The sequence below is a fragment of the Salvia miltiorrhiza genome, chromosome 2, assembly GCF_028751815.1.
Source record: "Salvia miltiorrhiza cultivar Shanhuang (shh) chromosome 2, IMPLAD_Smil_shh, whole genome shotgun sequence".
Classification (NCBI taxonomy): Eukaryota; Viridiplantae; Streptophyta; class Magnoliopsida; order Lamiales; family Lamiaceae; genus Salvia; species Salvia miltiorrhiza.
The window spans coordinates 64,617,746-64,637,486 of record NC_080388.1 but is presented as its reverse complement, the minus strand read 5'-3'; the positions used below and the strand labels follow the sequence as shown (position 1 = coordinate 64,637,486).

The 19,741-nt window shown below is 37.3% G+C and overlaps 1 protein-coding gene and 1 long non-coding RNA gene across 2 annotated transcripts; one reads left to right on the top strand and one right to left on the bottom strand.

The window, feature by feature from the left end:
* The first annotated feature begins 15,673 nt into the window (after positions 1-15,673).
* LOC131009888 (uncharacterized) lies at positions 15,674-16,923 on the top strand. The gene is made up of 2 exons (XM_057937290.1): positions 15,674-16,612; positions 16,780-16,923. The coding sequence occupies exons 1-2, from the start codon at positions 15,674-15,676 to the stop codon at positions 16,921-16,923; spliced, it is 1,083 nt and encodes a 360-aa protein (XP_057793273.1).
* Positions 16,924-17,341: 418 nt separating this feature from the next.
* Positions 17,342-18,590, bottom strand: LOC131013026 (uncharacterized). Its single transcript, XR_009097560.1, has 2 exons — positions 18,211-18,590; positions 17,342-17,622 (listed from the first exon to the last, which is right to left on the bottom strand). It is a non-coding gene; the product is annotated as an uncharacterized LOC131013026 (long non-coding RNA).
* Positions 18,591-19,741: the final 1,151 nt, after the last annotated feature.

Genomic DNA, 19,741 nt, shown 5'->3' with positions numbered 1-19,741 from the left:
GTTTTGGTATGTTCGCTGTGTTGCAAATAAGTCAGCTTATGAACTTGTCAAATTTGCTTTATCTTCTAGAGATGTAACGATCTGGATGTTTTGACGTTTTCGTGTTGGCTCTACTTAGCTTATTCAGATTAATATGCCATTTTTTTTTCTTTCAGAAAAAAAAAATAACAAATATTAAGGGGGTGTATTGTATTGGGATTCTGTAAAATTTTAAAGGACTTTAAAAAGTTTATGGATTTTAAAGGACTTTAGAAATTCATAGACTTCGCGTGGAGTTTAGAGGAATCCATCGAAATCTTAAGTCTGAAGCTCGAATTTCGTCCTTTGTATTTTTTTTCCGACAAATCCATCAGAATCCTTAGATTGTTAAAATCCATGAAATGTTGAATACCACGTGATTTTAAAATACTTTAAAAAGTCTGGTTTGAATACCTCTGAATTTTAAAAGACTTTAAAATATCTGGGTTGAATACCTCTGAATTTTAAATGACTTTTAAAAGTCTGGATTGAATACACCAGACTTTCGAAATCCTTTAAAATTCTACAGAATCTAAATCCAATACACTCCCCTTAGTGTGATACATTAAATCTCGAGAGTGTTCCTTACGTCTTTTATACACTCCCATCTTGTATAGCTATATGGGGTCTTCTAATAAATTGGACGGAGTACGTGCCTTTGTTTTAGCATTTTTCCTATTTATTCTTTAATTGTTACGTAATCAATTTGCTTTATATATATTTGTTTCATCAATATCTTTAAGAACGCATTAAGTGATTATCAAAGAAGTTGGTGCGTTATGCAATGTCTGCTCTCGATATTCTATTATTGTGGTTACTGGTTAGGTTGCGCTAGCCTAGCTGTATACTAATTTATGAACATACAACCGACTTATTTGACAAGCCTCGCGTTACAGTCCACTTCCTTTGTTGTCTGTATATTATTTTGAAGATCTATATGGTTTGCTACTCTTTCTTTAGTAGGAGGATAATATTTGTGAATGATGAATAATAATAACCTAATTAATATGCATATATGATAAAGAAATTAATATATTTCAAATTAACTATTTATGTTTTTAAAATTATATCCTTAATCGTTGATTTTTTTTATCATTTAATTCTCAAATTACGATAAGAATAAAAATTTTAGTACCTGATCTGAGAATAGTAGCAACAATAAACCTACAAAAGTAATTTTAACGGCTTCACATCAAAAGATTAAACTCACAAACTTTTATAAACTTATAATCTCTCTGCAACAATAAATCTAGAAAAACAACTTCTACACAGTCCCATCATAAGTATATATTTTTCATATTATACATATTCATTTGTATATTCAATTTAATATTCTCTCCGTCTCAATAGTAGTGTCTCATAACTTTTTTGGCACGGAGATTAAGAAATGTGTAAAAAGTAGATAAAATAAGTTGGTGAAAATTATTTAAATATTAGGTATAGAGAGAGAATATATTGCCAAAAAGAAAATGAGACACTTGTATTGGGACGACCCAAAAAAGAAAGTGGAACACTACTATTGGGATGAAGGGAGTATTAAATTGAATGTGTTTAATTTAATTTAGGTATTCAATTATTTAATTAAAGTCACGGTAAGAGTCACTCCTCTGATTAAAATTTTTTTCTCTCCTTTGTTGAGAGCCTTTGCTTTTTCTCCTCGTTGAGATCCCTCGCTTTTTCCTCTAGTTTCTTCCACTGCTCTTCCCCTCTTCATGGAAGAACGCATGGCTGGCCTGAATCTCTCCCATGAGGACGACGAACTTCTAATAGACGACGACATCTCTGGCGACTCCAACATCACGGTAGATCTGTGCTTAGTGGGGCGATTCCTCACCGATCAACCGATCAACTTTAGCCTTATGCGCAGCCGCCTCGCAAGCATTTGGAGGCCCGGCAAAGGGGTCTTCATGAAAGATATTGGTCAAGGAAGATACATATTCCAATTCTTCCATGAGATTGACCTGCAACGTGTCTTCGATGGGGGTCCATGGGCTTTTGGCAACTTCCCGCTCATCCTTCATCGACTTCGGCGTGGAGAATTCCCTCTCAACGTCCCCTTAGACCTGCTGCCGTTTTGGATACAGATACACGATCTTCCTGCTGGATATTTGACCGAGGGAGTAGGGCGACTCCTGGGAAACTTTGTAGGCACGTTCATGGAGTACGACAGTACAAACTCCTCCGGTGTTTGGCGACAATACATGCGTGTAAGAGTGGGTATTCGCGTCTCTGAGCCCCTGAAGCGGTTCAAGAAAATCAAACAAAAAGATGGCTCCTCGTTCGTCGTAAACTTCAAGTATGAACGGCTCAACATCTTCTGCTTTCTATGTGGCAGACTCGGACACTCGGAGAACTTTTGCGAACTCATGTTCAACTCGGAGAAGAAAAACTCCGAAAGGGAATGGGGCGCGTGGCTCAAGGCTGCTGATCGTCGTGAAATGAGTCTCGCAGGCGACAAATGGATCCGTACTGATGCAAACCCTAGCACGACGGCGGCGGGTGCTAGGGCTACAAAAGAGCCGTTACATTTTGATCCCAAAAGGAAAGGACAGGAAATCCGGGAAACATCTATCCCATTGAATAACGCCATTATTATTAGAGAACAAATCCCTCTTTCCCCGCAGCTGAGGGCGTTACAGGACGTTACTAACGTCAATCATGCTGGCGCCTCAATGATGATTGATGATTCTTCGCTGATGACTATTGATGAGCGAAAACGACGTCGCGGAAATGATGCGACTGGGACGGACTCTACCTCTGCGTCCGGAATCTTTCCTGCAGGCTTCGCCGAGGATGTCTCCGACGTACACAACCTCAGATCGGCGGGCTCCGGGTTCGGAGCCGGCCGAACACAATGAATTCGATCAGCTGGAATTGCAGGGGCCTTGGCCAGCCTCTCGCAATTCCTGTTCTACAAGAGCTCGTAAGAGCTCACAGGCCACAATTCGTGTTTTTGTGTGAGACCCTATCTCAAAGAAATCGTATGGAGGAAATTCGTTCCCGTCTTAACTTCGAAGGATGCTTTACTGTGGACTGCATTGGACGGAGTGGAGGCCTCTGTATGCTATGGAAATCCTCAGCTACTTGTAAACTTCTTGGCTACTCAAGAAATCACATTGATATGCACATCACCGACGCCAGCGGTGATTGGAGACTCACGGGCTACTATGGCTTCCCGGAGAGAAACAGGCGCCGCGATTCTTGGAATCTCCTTCGACGCCTTGCAGGTACAAGCTCCCTCCCTTGGATTATCATGGGAGATTTCAACGACCTCCTTGATCCGGGAGAAAAGCGAGGTCGCGTGGAACACCCTACCTGGCTGTTCTCTGGGTTCCGAGCTGCGGTGTTGGACTGCGGCATTTCTGATGTTCCCCTCTGTGGATATCCTTTCACTTGGTCCCGAGGACTAGGCACAAATAATTCAGTTGAAGAACGGCTTGACAGAGGGATGGCGAACTCTAGATGGAAATCCCTCTTCCCGAGAGCTATTCTTTCCCCACTCATTGTTCCTATGTCGGACCATGTTCCTATACTGCTCAACTGTAAAGGTATGGACACTTCCCCTCCCACTCGTAGATTTCGCTTTGAAAACAAGTGGTGCCTTGAGCCGAGCCTACCACATGTTGTTCGTGATTGTTGGACTAACTTGCATGGAATTACTATCACGGAGAGACTTACTGCCGTGGCGGATTCTATCGCCATTTGGTCCAAACACTTGGGAGACAGTGACCGCAAAACAAAATCTGGTCTTCATCGTCGGATTGCTGCCCTCCAAGGACGGACGGACTCTCAATCCATTAATCATCTACATAAAGCTAGAAAGGATCTTGCGCTGCTTTTGCTTCGGGAAGAAGCTCACTGGAAGCAACGAGCGAAGCAACACTGGTTGAAAGACGGGGACTCAAACACTAAGTTTTTTCATGCTATGGCCTCGGCTCGTCGTAAAAAGAACTCCATCGCCCGTCTCCAGCGCGAAGATGGTACTTGGACTTCAAACGAAGAAGAGATAAAATCTGTTGCTCGGCACTATTTTGAGGGCCTTTTTGATGCTTCATCTGGAAGCCTTGATTTCCACTCTATTCTTGATCGTCTACAGCCGTGCATTGATGAAGTTAAGAATGCGGAACTCATCAGACCCTTCACCCAAGAGGAATTCCAGGCTGCTATATCCCAGATGCACCCGGATAAGTCGCCGGGGCCGGACGGACTGAACCCGAAATTCTATCAGTCGTTCTGGAAAGTGATTGGCACGGACATTTTCAGCAGCTGCGTCTCGTGGCTGAGTGAGGGCAGGTTCCCCCCTGATCTTAACCACACTCTTATCACACTTATCCCGAAAGTTGATTCGCCATCTAATATGAAGGAGCTCCGTCCTATTGCTCTATGCAATGTTCTCTATAAGATTGTCTCAAAAGTGTTGTGTAATAGGCTCAAACATGTGCTGCCGGAACTCATCGACCGCGCCCAGTCAGCCTTCGTTGAAGGACGGATGATTCAAGATAATGTCCTTATTGCATTTGAAACTATTCACACGATGAAAAGAAAAACTCGGGGGAAGGTTGGCTCTTTTGCTTTCAAGATCGACATAAGTAAAGCTTATGATCGAGTTGACTGGAGCTACCTCGACGCCATCCTGAGGAGGCTCGGTTTTTGTGAGAAGTGGTGCTGCTGGATGAAGCTCTGTGTTAGAACCGTCTCCTATGACGTGCTTGTCAATGGTGGTTCTGTTGGTCCTATCCTCCCGGGTAGGGGGCTTCGCCAAGGCGATCCTCTCTCCCCCTACCTCTTCATTTTATGCGCCGAGGGGCTGTCAGCTATGATCCGACATGAGACCGACAGAGGATCCCTCCATGGGGTTCAAATAGGCCGTGGAGGGCCGGCTATCTCCCACCTAATGTTCGCCGACGACTGCTTATTCTTTTGCCGGGCCGAACCACGGGAATGTGAAGTTCTAAAGCGAGTTCTAGGGGCCTATGAATCAGCCTCCAGCCAAGCGATCAACCTTCGAAAGTCTGGCATTTTCTTCAGTTCAAATGTTCGCGAGGAAACTCGGGGAGAGGTCTCTTCTATTTTGGGAGTTGCCTCGCCGCTCAACACCGGGAGGTACCTTGGTCTCCCCTCGCTTGTTGGTCGTAAGAAAAAGGATATTTTCAGGTACCTTCGTGACAGGATGTGGAGCCGAGTCCAAGGTTGGCAGGACAAGAAACTCTCTAAAGCCGGTAAGGAAATCCTCATCAAAGGCGTAGCCCAAGCTATTCCCTCTTACTGTATGGGAATTTTCTCCCTTCCAACAAGCTTGACTGACGAGATGGAGAGACTTCTCAACACCTTTTGGTGGGGGAATAAAGGAAGCTCTGGAAAAGGTATAAATTGGATGAAGTGGGAAAGATTGTGCGTTGACAAAAAGCTTGGAGGTCTTGGATTTCGGAGCTTGCAATTGCTCAATATAGCTATGCTGGGGAAGACAGGGTGGAGACTCATTGATGAGCCGGATGCGCTGGCCTGCAAGGTGCTCAAGGCTAAGTACTTCCCAAATGATGATTTTCTCTCGGCCAAGGTCGGGCACAGCCCGAGCTATGCTTGGCGGAGCATTTGCGCGGCACAGGACCTGGTTCGGCGGGGCGTCAGGTGGCGTATTGGCGATGGGGTTTCTGTTCGTGTTTTTGGAGATCCCTGGCTTCGGAATAATGACACCTTCAGGGCCTCTTCCATCTGCCCAACCGAGTTCACAGGTATTAGGGTCAAGGACCTGCTGACCCCTGAGCAGACCGGCTGGGACGTTGATTTCCTTAAGCTAGTGGTGAACGAAGCTGATGCACGTGATATTATGAGCATTCCTATCCTCCCCAACTCCGGCCCGGATAGACTTGTATGGCACTTCTCGGACAACGGCAGGTACTCGGTCAAGACCGCCTATAAGCTTGCTAGCTCTCTCACGCTGGATGAGAGTTATATGGTCGAGGGACAATGGCATAAGCTTTGGAGAGTCCAGGTACCGTCCAAAGTCCGAAACTTTTTATGGCGAGCAGCCAGGAACAATCTTCCCTCGAAGGAGAAGCTTTTATCCCGGAATGTCGATGTGGGTGGGGCGTGTGCTATATGCAATGGGAGCTTTGAAAATCTTTGGCACATCTTCATCCATTGTCCCTTCGCGGAGGAGTGCTGGCGTATTAGCAACTTTGGATCTTATGTTGATGCTATTGCTGGTAGTAGCGAATCCTTCCAACAACTCCTCTTCCGCGTCATCGAAGGCACTGATGAAGACCGAACCGCTGAGATTTGCATGATTTTTTGGCAGATTTGGAAGGATAGAAATGGTGTGGTGTGGAGAAACACTTACCCGACTCCCGCTGGTTCGATTCAGCTGGCCGCTGGGGCCAGAAAGGAGTGGCAATTGGCTAGAGTCACGGCCCCGACCCGAACCCCGTTTACGCAGCAGGCTGCTGTCTGCGCAGGATGGCACCCCATCCCAGGGGGGTCTTTTATCTGCAATGTAGATGCAGCTTTCTTCAAGGAAGAACAAGCTATGGGCCTCGGTCTTGTTATTCGAGATCACGATGGAAACTTTGTTGTTGGGATGGCTAAGAAGATTCCAGGCTGGCGAAGTGTGGAAGAGGGGGAGTTGATGGGCATAAAGGAGGCTCTCTCCTGGATTAAAGACCACGGTTATACTCAGGGTTGGGTGGAGTCCGACTGCAAAAGGGCCTGCGACGTCATTTCTTCACGTGAGAGGAATATCTTGGAGCTCGGCGCCATTGCCTCTTACTGTCGTGAAGAACTTCTGCTGCTCCCCCATGTTAAAGTTCGTCATGTTAAGAGAGATTCAAACGCCATCGCTCACTCTCTAGCGAAGGCCGCAAGAGATATCACGACACATCATGTTTGGAATGAACCCCCGCCGTTTGTGGAGGGTCATCTCCATGTCCCATGTTCTTGTGTTCAATAAAGATATTCTCTTTTCCCTCAAAAAAAAAAAAAATTATTTAATTAAAGTTTACTAAAATTGCTATTTAATAAGTAACCATTAAAATTGTAACGAAGGCATTTAAATAATAGTTTAGGGAAAAAAGGTATTTGAATTGCTACGAAAAAATTCTATATTTTTATATATTATACTCCCTCCGTCCACGAAATGAGTACCCATTTGTGGACGGCACGGGTTTTAAGAAATGTATGGAGTGTAGTGTGAATAGTTTAAGGGTCCCACTTTTTGAGTGTATTAATTAAAGAGATGTGTGGGGTACACTTGCCAAAAAGGGAAATGGGTACTCATTTCGTGGACGGACGAAAAAGGAAATATGGGTACTCATTTCGTGGACGGAGGGAGTATATAAGATATACATATGTTTTTTAAAAAAGAACAACCAATAAAAAAACTTGTTTTATAAAGAAAAACATAATAAAATATAATAAAGAAATAAAAGAAAAATAAAATGGTAAAATAGAAACAATGAAAAATAAATAGAAATAATATAAAAGACAAAGGACCGTGAAAAAAATAAAAAGAAATAAGAGAGGGGAGGGAGGAAACAAGTAGAAGTTGAGTTCTAAATTCACCAGTTAGCTTAGAGACGGCCAAAAAAACCGGAACCAGGAACCAGACCGTCCGGGACGGTTTTGGAACCGAAACTGTGGTAGATGGTTTTGAACCGAAACCGAAACTGTGTTCGGCCAATTCAATTACGGTTCAAAATATCCAAAATCGACGGTTTCAGTTCCGAACCGGGAACCGAACCATGGAACCACCAAACCGCCCGGAACTGCCCCTAGAACCTGCGGTTCCCAATTTGAACCGTCAATTTTTTTAAAAAAAATTTACTATGTTTTGAATTGTTGTTGAAATGTAAATAATGTTGAACCATTTATTTATTTAAGTTATAAATGGTTGAAGTTTATTAAGAATTAGATGTGAGAATGAGAACTAAGGATTAGTCATTTTATTTAGGTTGTGTATGGTTGAAGTTTAGTAAAATTTCGATGTGGGAATCATGTTCATTGAAAAATATAAGTTCATGTGCTTATTTTATATCCCTTACTTTTATTTATCTCAAATTCTTATTCCCACGTCGAATTTGTAGTAAACTTCAACCCTTTAGAATCTAAATAAAATGCTCAACTCTCATTTCCACATCTAATTCATATTAAATCCCAATCATTTACAACTTAAATAAATAGTGAGGCACTTGTAATAGGACGGAGGGAGTATATATATATATATATAGGTTGGGTTTTTAACGATCCGACTTCCCAAGTTAAAAAAGAAATAGGAAATTAAATAATGGGGAAAACCTACATGAACTGAATAAACATGACAATTCTTGTAACGATCTGATTTTTCAAAGCAAAAAAGAAATAGAAAAGTAATGGGAAAAATCTACATGAGCTAAATAAACATGACGATTTACCCTTAAAATCGGGTCCTCTTATTTTGAAGAGATAAAATGAAGGACATTGAGCGACGCCAAACAATTAACAACATTCAAATTGTTAGGGTCGCATAAGTTTAGTTTCATGACTTCGATGATAGCTTTATTTATATAACTACGAGTTACGAGTCCAGACTCGATAAGATAATACTGCATCATATAATAGAAGTCTTGAGCTTATGGATTTAAGCACTAATTTAGGATTTAAATCTTTATAGAATTGTTAGCTAAGACAATAATGCGAGACCTACCAAGATTAGATAGTCTTGTAGGCTTTATTGACTAAGAGGATTAGCATTGCTTTTCCAAAATAAGTTTCCACAAATTTTATCATCAGGTGCTTGTCCTATTCAGGTGGATTTTATTTTTCTGTAATGTATGTGGAGTTAATAATCTCTAGTATTAGTGAAAAGGTAAATATATATTATTCATGTTTAAATGATTTATTCATGCTATATGTGGAAATGATGTGAATCTGAGATGGTTTCACCTGTGACTACACCTACGGTTTCACCTATGGCTACACCAATGATGTGAATGTGAGAATGATTTCACCTATGGCTACAACTTTGGTTTCACCTATGACTACACCAATGGTTTGAATGTGAGAATGGTTGAATGGTTTCACCTATGGCTACACCAATGATTTGAATGTGAGAATGGTTTCATCTATGACTACGACTATGAATGATTATGTGGTTATGATACAACAGTATTTTTAACATGCTTTGAAGTATTTTATTTGAAGTTGCAATCTATGAGATTGATAAACTTTTAAAGTTGTCATGAAGAGTTTAGCAAGCGGCCATGCCCACTGAGTACTTTAGTACTCAACCCTAATATTTTTAGCATTTTGTGAGCTATATGAATTTCAATGTTTTTCAGGTGGTCGGGTTGATCAGACGGTGCTAACAGGGCATAAGTGAGGTTAGGGTGTTACTCCGTCTTTTACTCCAATGAACTAGCTTCATATCTTATCTTTCAAATTCCATAAATTCAAGACTTCTATATATGCAATTTTATCTTATAGAATCTAGACTCCTAACTAGTAGTTATATAAATGAAGCTATCATCAGAGTCGTGAAACTAAACTTTTGCGATCCAAACAATTTGAACGTTGTTAATTGTTTGGCGTCGCTCAATGCCTTTCATTTTATCTCTTCAAAATAATAATAATAAAAAACCCCGATTTTAAGGTAAATCGTCATATTTATTCAACTCATGTAGGTTTTCCCCGTTACTTTTTTTTTGCCTTGGAAAGCCGAGTCGTTACAAGTTAACAAAAAAATCAAAGTTATTGTGAAAAATGATAACCAAATTTCACAAATGCACACTAACAAAATTCTTGTTGCATTTAATTCACAATAATTGTATTTGCATTCTTTTGTTTTCCATCTTCATATATTATATATGTATGATTTCATTCTCATCATCATTTCATTCATAAATCCATTCCATTCTCATCTAATTTTGATACTGCATTAATACAACCATCACTTAAGAGTTTGACTCAAAATAGAACTTTCTCGTCAAATCTAGGTACAATTTTCAGCATTTGTGCAATGTATTTGTTTTGATCATAACTCTTTTGTGTGGGGTCTAATTTTAAATCCGTTTTCATCCACGAACTAGTATCGAGATACAATTCAATCCTATCAAGTTCAAGCTCCTTAAATATTTGACACATTCTCTGTAACTCTCAACCTTTAAGTACCCTGTGACTTTATTAGTTGCTCCAAAACACTCAAAATCTGCACAAAACATACAAAATTATTCACAAACGTGATATCTTCGTATAATAACAAAATCAATCAAAAAATATGATACAAGTGCATAATCTCAATAGACATGCAAAAAAAAATCAACTAAAAACTATACAAAATGAGTATTTATCCGTCTCCGTTCAACTATATATGTTATTAGTCATGTGTGATTTAGATATAAACACTAACAATAATGCAGATTTACTCAGTAGTGATTGCAGAGTTCCATAAATACACAAAAAGGAATTATATACCCTGAATTGTGTATATAGTTCGTGAAAACATAATTTGGAGCAGACTAATGAGTAATGTCCATCGTGGAAAGATGACATAGTTTTAGTAATCTTGAACTAAAAAAAGCTTAACTCCTTATTGCAAATTAAGTAAACTTTTTAGCAAAGTTCAGACAATCATGAGTAACCAAAAGAAAAAGAAAATAATTATAAGATGTCGATGACAAAGTGTTCCACCAAATGTAATTGTTCTAAATTAATGATTACAAGATAAGATTAAAGTTGTGTAAGAGGTTCAGACTTCATTTAAGATACTTGATCAACTGTTTCACTTTTCTAATCAAAATCGAGTTAAGCGTTAAAGTGATTTTTTTTTGAACGAATCAAGTCCCTTAATGCATGTCATTGTTTTGCACAATAAAGTATTGATCAAATAATAAGCTGCTATAATATCTCATATTTTTTTCCCTAGGCTTGAATACATTTGACGTAGGAAAATCATGCAACCCGTTGATTTTGAATTTTTATATTTATTTTTGGTTCATGGTATACTAGTGTTTCAAAATGATTGGAGTAAACGGAAGAGCAAGAAAAGATTGATGATGTGGGTAAGAAGTAGTGTGAAGTGTGAACACATGTTCCACGTACATTATATTTTGTCCGTTCAGACAAATAAGCGCTATGGTACATCGGACGATGGCGACACTTCAAAACGCATTATACCGACTTTAAAACGACAATAATGCACGTGGCCTAATGTGGTTGGCATTTATGTCTTTTTTTATTCGGACAAAACTCCCAGCTGTGTTTCTGTGTTTGACTCCATATACGATTGGCGGACAGCGCGGCGAGTTTGCTGCGGCGCTGCGGAGCCACGCCACCGCGGATCAAGGTAGATTAGGACACCTGGCGACTTGGTCTTGTAAAATTAAATGTTTTAGTTTTTAGTCTCAGCATTTTTATCATGATACTCAGTAATGTTTTATAATATATGGCAAATTACTACCTTTCCAAAAAAAAAAATGATAAATTACTCCCTTATTTCGTTTTGTAAATGTCCCAAAATATAACTTTCTCAATTGTCTTTACATTAAAATCTTCTTTTACTAGAATGATCTTATTCATCTCTAAACGTGTGTTCTCTTTTAATCCCTCTAAATAAGAAGATAATATAGTGAAGTATAAATTTACCCCTTTGAATGAAGATTACATTTTTTATATGTTATTTGTTTTGAATGATAATATATTTATTCTTTTTTATAAGATGATAAAATTAAAAAAACATGTTCCTTAATTATGTATAAAATTGTATCTTGCATAAGGAAAAAGATCTTGTCCAAATTCTTTATTACGTCAAAGCAAACGAAATATATATAAAATGATAAATGATGTTATACATTCTTTACACCTCAAAGCAAACGCACCCTAAAATACAATCACTTTGATATTTTTTCTGCACAAGATGAATAAGAAATTGGAGCATTTTTTTTTTCTCATTTTCCCACTCCAATTCATGATAATATTTATTATGAGATAGTGGTGTAATAATATTTTTCCATATTTTAGTGTGATATAATTTTTCCACCCTTTTTGATTTATTCTTTTCTCATAATAAATTTATAATATAAAATAACACACATCTAATTAAAAATATAATCTAACCAATTAAGGTGAGATTTCCACAGCATTTTATCCGTTAAGGTAGCAGCTAATTAAGCTCAATTGTGTTGGGTGCAGCAGCCAGCAATAGTATGGTGGATGGGTAAGCAATAAGCATAGCGAATACTATAGCAACTCAATCCCCCAAAAAAGTAACAACTGCAAATTCTTGTTGCACCATCTCAAATAATATACGTGTGAGTTGATGACAATATATTAGTGCTCATTTGGTTCAAGTAAAGGAATGAAAATAGAATAAAATTAAATAAAAGAGTTGAGTGATAACAATAACCATTGATTTTATTGAGTGTTTGATTTAACAATGAAATTGAATTATTAGTAAGAGATTCTCTTTCTTTTGTTTCCCCTCTATTTTGAGGGGTAACAAATTGGATGATTGTGTTACCCTTAAGTAAGGATAACGATGAATTCATTATCTAAATTAAACAACAAGTAATGTATTCAATTAATTGAATCACTTTCAAACTTCTAAAAACACCCAATTAAATGTGGGTTTAGTAGTAAATTATCGGTTTATAACTCTTTCAATATTTTAATTAATTACTCTGTCGTTATTGAGCTGCCTCATTGGTTATGTAATAAAATACACATTATCATTTATCAATGAGGACCGCCCAAGAAAAAAGGAAATACACACCCCCAAATCAAACGGGATACTATATTTTAAGAAAGCCAACATGAATATCCGGAGTGGATTGTTTGGTCTGGTATAAATATATTCCTCGGATTATTTAGTTTCAACTTAAATCTTATGGTTTGACTCGGCGAGAAGGCTATTGTTCAATAAATCAGATGAAATCTATACTATATTAAAATAGCAGTTTTCAATTAGAAATTGATTTCAAATCAATTTCAAATTGATTTGAGTGGCAATTTTGTAAATTAAAGAGAATTCAAGGTTACAAATTAGATAAAAAAAAATATGGAGAAAAACGTGTTACCAAAAAAAAAACTGCTTCTAACTTCACGTTCAATTTTTGAAATAGTATTTATTAGCAAATTCGATATGTATATATATGCAATATCTTATTTGTTAATGAACGAAATTGTCCAATATAGTTAATAAATGCAAATTTATCAAATGATGAATTGGTTGAGCTAGAATTATGGACCTATTACAAATAAGATGTTGAATAAATGCTTAATAATTTGAAATCGAAATTATTCCTATATATTTTTTTTTATTTTAAACTTATTTTGTTAATTTGTAGTTTTTAATGGAATGTTAGTAATTATTGATTTATTTTCTTAATAAAATAAAATTTTGATTATTCATACGAAATGACTAAGGCATAAATTTTGGATGGTAATGGGTTTACCATATTTTATTCCCTAGGTTTTCTATTTTTCTATTACCTTAGTAAAAGTATTACGTAATTAATATAATTTAAATAATTTTATATGTCAATTATACGTGTAAATCTATACTATATTAAAAAGTCAAAATTTCAATTTGAAATCAATTTCAAATTGATTTCAAAATTAAGTGACAAGTTTGTAGTTATAATAAAATTGAAGGTTTATTTGTAAACTATATTTTTTCTTTATATTTTCTTTTTTTGATCTTCTTATTTCTTTTATCTCTTTCTAAAATTGTGAAACTCGGCTAATTATAAAATATTTAATATGCATATCAAAATAAAATTCACGATAAGAGCTTTAATTTGATAAATTTTATATAAATATTTGATTTAAAATGTAAAAGTTATATTCATTTAAATATTAAAATAAACAAAATTCTCTGTAATTTTTTTGAATGAATCTATTTTTTAATTTATTTTTATTTTTATGTCTTTTCGTAATATCAATTTTTATTATTATGAATTCTTATTTATTTTATTTTTTTCAATATTAAAATCAAATATATTCAGTTAAAATTATTTTATATTTATATTTATAAATATAATACTTAAGTTGGTATTAATTAATATAAATTATAAAAATATAAAATCATTTCCCGTGCATTGCACGGGGTGCAAATGCTAGTATCAATAATTTATCAATTTTACAAGGCTACAATTTATGATAACGAAAATGGTTAACAAGATTAACATAAGTAACTTTATTGCTCACCCGCTATGTGGTGAATCTGGTGATCTAGTTAACTTTATTACTCAAACAATAGAACTTAAGTTATTATGGGAGTTAAAGTTTGTTTATATCTATAAATTATATATTTTTTATTATTTAAAGAATCTATAGATAGTTTTTTAGTTTGTAAGCAAGTTCACACTAACTTTTAGGGTCTCAAACAGTCAAACATAATAACTTAAATAAAACTTCAAGGTTTGAGAAAAAATACGTAAAAATTGTAGGGCTTGAAGGTAAACTCTTGAAAAGTTATTGGGATATATATATATATATATATATATATATATATATATATATAGAATATAAAATATAAACAATTTTCAGCCCTTATATCATCAAGATCTACGGTTGATTCGTAACCTTGTTGGATGAATTCGTGGTCCTGGGTTCGAATCTCAAAGATAGCAAAAATTTATTTTTCACAATTCGTAACCATGTTGGATGAATTCGTAACCTTATTGGATAAAATTCGTACATTAAAAAACGTTTATATTTATATTTTAAGAAGTGTTTTCACTGTAGCCCTCCCCTATATGTTTATATATATATAAATAAAATAAAAAACTCATACACACACAATTTAAAGGTGCTTAAAAAATATGAATATAATTTGGAGAATCTCCAAACCACAAATCAATAGCATGTGATAAACAATATATATTTGAATACGATAATGCTAAGTGTACATAATATGTGCACATATAATTTGATTTTTTTTTTTGTCATTTTACATATTTTCATAAAGTAAGAAATTAAATTTATTTTTGTTGAAGTTATAATTTACATAATTACCCATGATGATTATTAAGAAAAAGATTATCTATAATCTTCCCTTAATAATTAAATTTTTGTTTCCTTCAACTAACACCTTAAGAAACGCTCATGTAGTTAAGAATTAAATATATAGGAAAACTTCTTTGTTCTAATTACTTCTTACGTAATTAAGAAAGCCATGGTTGAATGAAATCTATTTCAATAAAAAATTGTGCCAAACTTTTCGTACCATTTTTTTTCATAAGACTTTATCTATAGGAATATTTTTTATTATTATTATAAGTGATAATCATATTTTCCCTCAAATATATGTATAAAAAAAATTCAAAATTCAAAAATATTTTTATTATGAGGCGCTGGCAAACATCCTCTTAACATCAGATATATAGAATCTCTTAAGAAAAAAACATTAATAAAACAATAACAAGACAAAAATCAAACATATCAATATTGATGATTTTTTTTTGCAATAAACTAAAATAAAATAGAAAAGATAAAAAAATCAATAATGTTTTCAAAAAGAAATTTTAATACTCAACCTTCCAAAATTTTAAAATAGTCATTTTGTCCTACAGTATCATTTGTAATACAATGAAGAACGCAATTACTCTTATAGTTTGGCTCGATTGAGGCGAATATCGCAAACCTGAAGGATGAAATCCATAAATGGGACGCAATCGATGACACAATGGGGCTGGAGGAAGATGAAATTATCAAGAGGAATGAGGCAACGACTAAAATGATCATTCAAATGAAGAATAGAGACAGTCTCCTTATCCAAAAATCAAGATCTCGGTGGCTGAAAGACGGGGATGTCAATAGCGGATTCTTTCACAAGGTGATTAACGGCAGAAGACTCAAGAATGAGATTTCAGGTCTCAGTGTGAAAGATAGTTGGATCGAAAAGCCCAAAGAAGTCAAAAGAGAGGTCAAAGCTCATTTTGAAGCTCAATTTCGAGAAAGAAGTCGAGTACGGCCCCTTCTACCGGAAGATTTTGTTCACAAGAAAATACCCGACAACACTAGAGAGTGGCTAGATATCCCGTTCACTGAGGATGAGATCAAAACAGCGGTGTGGAACTGCGAGGGTGGAAAAAGCCCTGGGCCCGATGGCTTTAATTTCAATTTCATGAAAAAGTGTTGGGGGATTATCAAAGGGGATCTCTTGGAGGTCATGAAAGAATTTCACGCCCATGGGAAACTAGCCAGAGGCTACAATCCACCTTTTATAGCCTTAATCTCGAAGAAAGAAGACGCATCCGAACTGAAAGAATTCAGACCCATATCTCTCATTAACTGTCTCTATAAGGCGATTTCAAAAGTACTCGCTTCCAAGTTGAAACAGGTTATGCATCTCCTCATTTCTGAGTGCCAGAGTGCCTTTGTCGAAGGCAGGTACATCCTTGACGGAGTAATCGTGCTAAACAAAATCATCGAAGAAGCCAAGAGGAGGAAGAAAGGTATCACCATGTTTAAAATAGATTTTGCAATAGCTTATGATACTGTCGATTGGGATTTTCTGGATATTATGCTTGAGAAAATGAATTTCAGCCCAAAATGGAGAAGGTGGATCTCTGGTTGCCTCGGTTCGGCATCCGCCAACGTCTTGGTTAACGCAGCCCCTCCGGTGAGTTTCATCTTGAGAGAGGCCTCAGACAAGGCGACCCTTTCTCACCATTTCTTTTTCTCATTATGGCGGAAGGATTAAACTTGCTTGTGGAGCGAGCTGTTCACAAGGGATGTTTGGAACCGGTCACTATCGGTAGAGGTGATATTAGAATTTCTCATTTGCAGTACGCGGATGACACGATGTTTGTGGCTACTGATAAGAGAGAAAATGCTTCGGCTTTTAAAAGTATTCTCAAATTGTTTGAACTGCTCTCGGGATTAGCAATTAACTTCGACAAAAACAGTTTAGTGGGTGTTGGAATCGCATAACCTTTATGTGAAGAGATGGCGCAGATACTAAATTGTTAATTAGGAGATATGCCAATCAAATATCTAGGCATCAAGATCGGGAAGAGCCTCACTCGTTCGGCGGAATAGAAGTACTTGGTGGAGAAAGTCAAGAGGAGGATAGGTAAGTGGATTAACCAGAAGATCTCTTTTGCCGGGAGGTTAACTTTGCTTCGCTCGGTCTTACTTTCTATTCCGATTTACCAACTATCGTTCTCAATTCTCAATAAAAGTGTGTTGTCCCAAATTCGAGCTATTATGTGTAAATTCCTTTGGGGGGGAGGGGGGCTGGAGGAGAGGAATATTCATTGGGTCAAATGTCACAGCCCACTATCCCAATGACGGGTTAACAGGGGTTATGACTTGGGGTGAACAATAAGAAATGGAAATGGACAATTACTTAACATTAAAGTATATGGAAATGTCACTCATAGATAAAATGCTAGGATCATATATGATTATTTGGATACTTATAAAACATACACATAAATGAGAACTGATTAAGGTGGGTTACCCAATAACACGTGTCACAATTTCATAACATAAAGTTATCCTAATCAAAGTGTTTTGCAGCGGAAAACGTGTGAGATATACATATGAAGATGTATACTCAAGGTTACATTTCTTGAAATGTCATAGGAACACCCGCTCAACATCATTCCATTCCATCAACTGCTCAACCTGCACATTTAGAAATACATGCAGGGCTGAGTATAAAAATACTCAGTGGGCATAGCCGAAAATACAACATGCATACATATATAAATTGAACTGCCATAACAGTAACACACAGGGGTTTTCTTAAATGACCTGCGCTTACTAAAATATTTCTTTCATTTTCATAAAGTCGATCGGCCGATCATTTTCCTTCATATGATCCATATCTGTTCCTTTCTATCACGCGCCGGGAAGGAGGCCTCCTTACCACGGACGCCAAGACCGGTCGCAAGCGACTCGCGGTCTCCATAAGTGTACACGTTAACCCTAGCTAGCGACCTTTGTCTAGCATAGGATCCCAATTGGATTTCCTTTAAAGTTGGCGAACCAACACAGATAGGATACATATAAAAACATAAACATTTTTGGCAGTCAATCATTTCATAAACATTTCATTTTCATAACATTTTCATTTTCATAAAGGGCATTGAACATATAAGCATTTTATAAGAACTGAATAAATAGTCAAAACATATCATGCATATATATTCGCATATGAGGCCTACGTCACGCAGGGGATCTCTATATACGTAATAATAAAATAATGCCCACCTGGATAGGCAAAGCCTGAAGATCATAATCACATAACCTGTCTTGGGAAGCAGTGCTAATCCCCTTGGTCCACAAAGCCTACAAGAAATTCTATTCTTAATAGGTCTCCTTGAATCTAATCTTAAGTCATGGTGTAGTGCTTAATATTCTATGATTCACTTAGCCGGGTTTTCAAAATTTAATGAATAAATAATTGAAAACTAAATTCTTGAGTTAAGGACACCAACAATATCCTTACTCGCTTTTCTTAAAAATTGGAATTATAATTAAAACCAATTAAATACTTTTATTGCAAGTAAAAATGCAATTTCATGTCATGCTTAGCATATAATAAGTAATTTACTTAAAATATGCACATAATAATAATATGATATTATTATGAAAATTATCCTTTAAATAAATTATTCAAACTAGTAATAGTTCAATTAATTAAAAATAAAAAAAAAACCCAATTTAATTAATTGAAGGCAATCCAAAGTCTTTAAAAATAATTAATCAAACTAATTAATAGTCTAATTAAATAAAATAGGGAAGCCATTTATATAGATGAAATAGAGCCCATGCTTAAATAAATAATAGTCCATATAAATTTAAAAGATGAGGCCCAACTCAATAAAATAGGAATGGCCCAAACTGAATAAAATGAATCGGGCCCAGCTAAATAAAATTAAAAAAAATCGGCCCAAGCTTTTAAAAAAAAAATCGCAGCCCAAAACTATTTAAAAATAGGCCCAATACTCGGCCCAAGTCCCTCAAGCCCAAACCTCTAAGCCCAACCCAAGCCCAACAACCCCAAACTAAGCCCTAAGTCTTCCTCCCCCTTCTTCTCCCCCATCTGTCGCACAACACTCACACACACATACAATTTGCAGATCTCACTCTCTCTCTCTCTCTCGGACTTCACGGCCGCGTGCCACCATCCCGGCGACGAGCGCCGCTCTGTCATCCTCACCATCAGTCACGCCTCCCTTCAGTCCCTCACTTCTCGTCTCCCTCTCTCAATACTCAACTGTTCGAAATACGCCCCCCCTCTCTCTCTCTCAGCCATCAGTCAGCCAACTCCCGCCGCCGCAGCTCCCTTCGGCGAGGCAGCCGTCGACCGGCCTCCTTTCTTGGCAACGACGATAGGTACCGCCGCCTCCTCCCTCCGTTCTCACTCAGTCCGCTCCCAGCGGCTGCAGCAGCAAGGCCGCCGCCGACCGCGACTCCCTCACTCTCTGCTCACTCCGACCGACAGCAGTAGAAGAACCACCGCCGTCGCCGTCCTTCCCTCGACAAAATCCAGTCCAGACTCGGCTCAGAGCGGCAACAAGGCCCTTGCCTCGCCGCCTCTCCCTCAAATCTCCGGCGACAGCAGGCTTTGCCGCCATCGACTCTCCTTTTCCCTCCACTGACTCAACCCATCTCTCTCTCTCTTCTGTGACAGTGGCGAACCACCACCGCCACCTCTCTCTCTCGCTCAACTCTCTCTCATTGAATCAGACCAGCGAGCAACCATGAAGGCCACCGCCGTTCCCCAGACCAGCCTTCA